Raw genomic sequence first — 5,000 nt, 5'->3', positions numbered from 1 at the left:
GTTTAACTAGCAGCAACATGCAACAGCCACTTTGATGTGGTGATTAACTTCACTTGTTAGTATAGTTACGACTCTGATCTCTCCTTTCGTCCCCAATAGAGTTGACTATAATATCCTTCTGTCAAGACTGTCAAATGTTGGGATTCGTTGAAAACTTCTACATTGCATTGAGTATTTCCCGGAGAACAGAATACAACATGTTGTGATCGGTGGAATCCACTCAAGCCCAGCAAAAGTCACCAGTGGTGTCCCTCGGGGGCCTGCATTAGGCCCGCTCCTCTTTATAGTCTATATAAACGACCTTTCTAGCGTCATAAAACGAAGTAAAGTGAAAATATTCGCTAATGACTCTAAGCTCCAGCAAATCATCAATGAAAAAGAAACCGAACTCAACTCCAGTCTGATCTACATGCTGTGAGTCAATGGGAAGACAAAAGCAAAATACGACTCAACGAAGGAACATTTGAGCTGATGCATTTTGGTTGAGTGGGTATGTCGATGACATCGGCCCAGCACTCAAATGATATTTATTTCATCAACCCCGAAAGGATGAAATGCAAAGTCGACCTCGGTGGAATTTGATCTCAGAACGTAAAGATGGACAAAATGCCGTCCTCAAATACACACACACGCATACACACACACATTTAGTGCTTCAAAATTTGGTACAAGACCAGCAACTTCAAAAGAGGAGCTTAGTCGATTCCATCAACCCCAGTTCTTGACTGGTTGTTTATTTTATCGACCCTGAAAGTAATAACCTCAGCGGGATTAGAAATCATAACACACAGATCCGGAAGAAATGCTACGAAGTATTTTATCCCTCTCGCTAACGATTCAGATTTAATGCATTTAGACGGTTCTGTAATAGCATGATCACTGTACTTTAGATCTTGTTTATCACAATACTTCCTAACTTAACAGAAACTATTATTGGAGCGGTTGCTTAAACCCAGTCTACTGTTCTATGCAAATGACAGGATTTTCAACGTGGTATTTTCTTACTTCCACATTCAGTGATTGAGATAAACGCGTTTAAGATTAAGGAACCGGTGGTAGGCTAAGGTACGTGGGGTTGAAGTTGGAAAGGAGAGTGGAAAGTGCTGGGCGGTTATACACTCTAAGACCCCTACCTCGCTCCTCGTGGACTAAAGAAGTAGGAGACTGCTGCCTCCGTCTATCCCACACCCAGCGATTTCCATCACTGTTTATAATACTATTAAGCCGCGATTTTACATAGTAGAGCATTTTCTGAGATTTTCTGGCGCTGCTTATATAGTGTTATATGCACAGTTTTAATACTGGTTAACACTATGCATTCTAAAATTCTTTAGAACGGACCATTACACGAAGAAAGTATCGCAAACGTCGAACGTTTTAAAGTTCTATAGAGTTTACAAAATACAGTACCATAATTATTAAACACATATACCACATTGATGCTTATTTAATGGATGACTTTTGTAAATATTCGATAGTACCCCTACTGACATAGCATAGTACTCTCTCTAGCATTCTTTAACACTGTGTATTCAAAAAACACTATTGAACTGACCAGTATACTAACAAAGTAAACACAGAACGGTTTGTAGTTTTATAGTAATATTTACAAAATACAGTACTATTATTATAAACACATATAACACATTATTGTTTATTTAATATGGAACTTTTGTAAATATTCTATGGTACCCCTACTACAAACACAACACAGTACTGCCTCTAGCATCGTTTAGATATTATCTGCAAAGCTCTACTCACATCGTGTTTAGCCGACATGCCTGCCAGTCCGTCTCCAGTGCTGTCCTTTACAGAAAGGGTTGCCATTTTAAATGACTTGGTAATGGAATGGCATTATGGCTGAAGGTTTTTGCAGTCTTCTGGTATGTCTGTATGTAAGTTGACGCACTCTCTCACACGCTCAATCACTCATATTCCGCCTTTCAGCTTCTCTCTCTCTCTTTCTCTTTCTCTCTCTCCCTCTCTCTCTTTCTCTCTCTCTCTCTCTCTCTCAATCTATCTATCTCATTATTTCACTCCCTTCTTTTCTTTCACTTTATCTGACTCAGAGGTGGGTGGAAACGGGGTTTCCCTAGCTGACATACACTTGTGTAAGGGTATGTGTATGTATGTATATGCATCTATGTGTAAAGGTATGTGTATGTATATATATGCATCTATGTGTAAGGGTATGTGTATCTATGAATATATATATGTGTGTGTGTGTGTATATATAAATGTATATACACGTACGTACATATATACACACATACAAACACATACGCACTTAAACCTACACTCTAATGAATATACATATTTATGCATATGTATGAGAATGTATGTGTGTAAGTGTATATGGGTGTATTTACATGTGTGTACTTAAGTGTGGATGTTTATTAAATGGTGTAATATATATATAATTACCTAGCTGTAGTAGCGTGTATATCTACATATGGTGTATACACACACACACACACACACACACACGAATGGCTGTGTGTGTAAGGCTGGGAATGCTGTGAGGTAACAGAAGTGGCGAATCAGACTGAATTACACTTCACCGCACAGGAAGTTCTCTTCAAGATGAAACTGCATCTCATTGCTTCTCATCATTAATATCATCATCATCATCGTCATCATCGTCATCATCATCATCGTCATCATCAACGTCATCGTCGTCATCGTCATTACGATCAGATAATTAAGATACGGACCAAGCACCACTTCGTCAATACACATACACACACTTATATATAAGTGCACGTACAGGTGTGTGTGTGTGTGTGTGTGTGTGTGTGTGTGTGTGTGTGTGTGTGTGTGTGCATGCATAAATATGTATATAATACACAGACAGATAGACAAACAGATAGATAGATAGATAGGAAGAGACCGATAAATTGAGTACTAGGCTTACAAAGAATAAGTCCCGGGGTCGATTTATTCGACTAAAGGCGGTGCTCCAGCATGGCCGCAGACAAATGACTGAAACAAATAAAAGAATAAAAGAATATATATATATATATATATATATATATATATATATATATATATATATATATATATATATATAAAACACCCTAAACTTGCCATATTCACTTTTCTCTTATTTCCTTTATTTCTTGAGATAATCAAAATCTTCATCGCACTTCATTTGCACAATTTCACTCCAATTCACCGAAATTAATTCCTGGCAAATTTCTATAGACCTCATGGGACTTGCCTTGCTTTTTTCTGTTTGTTTGTTTTTTAAACTTTCAAACATACCATTCCTCCGCATACTTATCATTGTGCTACCCTTTTGACATACAAACAGTTTGTCACATGTAAATTCCGATCGTCTGTTTTCCCCTGTATGTGTGTTTTACATTTATTCATATATATCGTTAACAATATTCCTCCTCTTCTTTCTTTTGGTTCGGTTTGAAACGTATGGTGATGTCATTTGTTATTTAGATCAAATATGTTTGAAATATTTGCTTTCATACAAGTTTTAACTATATGGCTTAACAAAAAGATGAGCAGGTTCACAGTTTACAAATAATACATTATATAAAGTCTATATATACATAAATACATACACACACACATGCACATACATATGCATATATACACACATTCATAGTATAGATAGATAGATAGATAGATAGATAGATAGATAGATAGATACACACACATATGCACATATGTATGCGCATACATACACAAATGTATATATGAGTGTAAATTAATGTAAGGCGTGAAGGGGACATATTCATTTCTTAAGAATGGCGCAGTAATGTTATCCCTTTCAAAGTTAGGACTGAAACTAGATTCAGGTCCTTACATGTAAACTGATTCAGTAACCTGTCTTAGTGTTGGATCATAAGACTGACCCCCTCCCCCTAAATCTCGGGCCTTGTGCCAAGAACAGATAAGAATACAAATCCATTAAATATTTATGTCATAAAAAGAAATGCAGAGGATTTGTCGCAGAATTGCTAGTGTTCGTAGGTCTGATTAATCAGGGCCAACCAAGGGTTAAACAACAACAACAACAATAAAAGCAACAAAAATAACTACTGCGAAGAAATCAGAAGAAACGGTTTCGTTCCCGACTTAATAAACGTTTTCTCTGCTGACGTGGAACCTCGCTCGTCATGGAATTAAAAAAAAAAGAAAAAACAAGGAAACAAAACAGACGAAACAGACGAAACCATGAAACGGAATTTTGATTAAGGCTACTTATAAAAAGAAAAAACACAAGTGAGGCTTCTGAGGGCGGAGGAGACATTACAGAGACTATCACGTGATAACAGTAAACATTGTCATCTTGTTCTCAGTCGACAGAGAATATAAGCCATTACTCACAGCAAATGACATAATTGAGCCGAAACGGAAATCGTCTGGCACTTTGATTTTTTTGTTTTTGTTTTTAAATGGCTGTGAATCACGCTTTTATATTACAATAACGTTGGTTTTTGAGTGTGTCAGTGTGTCTCAGTATAACTTTTATGTTATTGACCAACGTAAATGTTTACAATCAAAATTGAATGATACATGCATCCATTACATAGCTACATACATTTGTGTGTGTGCGTGTGTGTGTGTGTGTGCGTGCGTGTGTGTGTGTTTCATTGTTTCGTTCAACTGCGAACAACGACAGAGATAATTAATATAAACACGTAAGTTTAATTTCGCAATATTGAAGATTGTCAACAAACAAACACCTACGGATGTATGTATGTGTATTCTTTTACTTGTTTCAGTCATTTGACTGTGGCCTTGCTGGAGCACCGCCTTTAGTCGAGCAAATCGACCCCAGGACTTATTCTTTGGAAGCCTAGTACTTATTCTTTCTGTCTCTTTTGCCGAACCGCTAAGTTACGGGGACGTAAACACACCAGCATGGGTTGTCAAGCGATGTTGGAAGGACAAACACAGACACACAAACACACGCACACATATATATATATATATATACATATACATATATACGACGGGCTTCTTTCAGTTTCCGTCTA

At 37.1% G+C, this 5,000-nt stretch overlaps 1 protein-coding gene across 2 annotated transcripts in view; it reads right to left on the bottom strand.

Moving 5' to 3' along the window:
* LOC106884065 (uncharacterized) overlaps positions 1 to 5,000 on the bottom strand; it is a 64,273-nt gene that overhangs the window by 25,511 nt on the left and 33,762 nt on the right. The window contains exon 1 of one of the 2 annotated variants that reach the window (XM_014935281.3): positions 1,762 to 2,013. The exons of the other annotated variant lie outside the window; for it this stretch is intronic. Within the exon in view, the coding sequence (XP_014790767.1) occupies positions 1,762 to 1,827 (66 nt within the window). The 5' untranslated portion in view covers positions 1,828 to 2,013. Of the gene's footprint in view, positions 1 to 1,761; positions 2,014 to 5,000 lie in introns of those variants that run through there. 2 annotated transcript variants of the gene reach the window in all.

Source organism: Octopus bimaculoides, chromosome 11 (assembly GCF_046866305.1).
Source record: "Octopus bimaculoides isolate indiv1 chromosome 11, ASM4686630v1, whole genome shotgun sequence".
NCBI classification, from domain to species: domain Eukaryota; kingdom Metazoa; phylum Mollusca; class Cephalopoda; order Octopoda; family Octopodidae; genus Octopus; species Octopus bimaculoides.
Note: the sequence above shows the minus strand (reverse complement) of the source record. Positions and strands in the feature narration are given on the sequence as shown.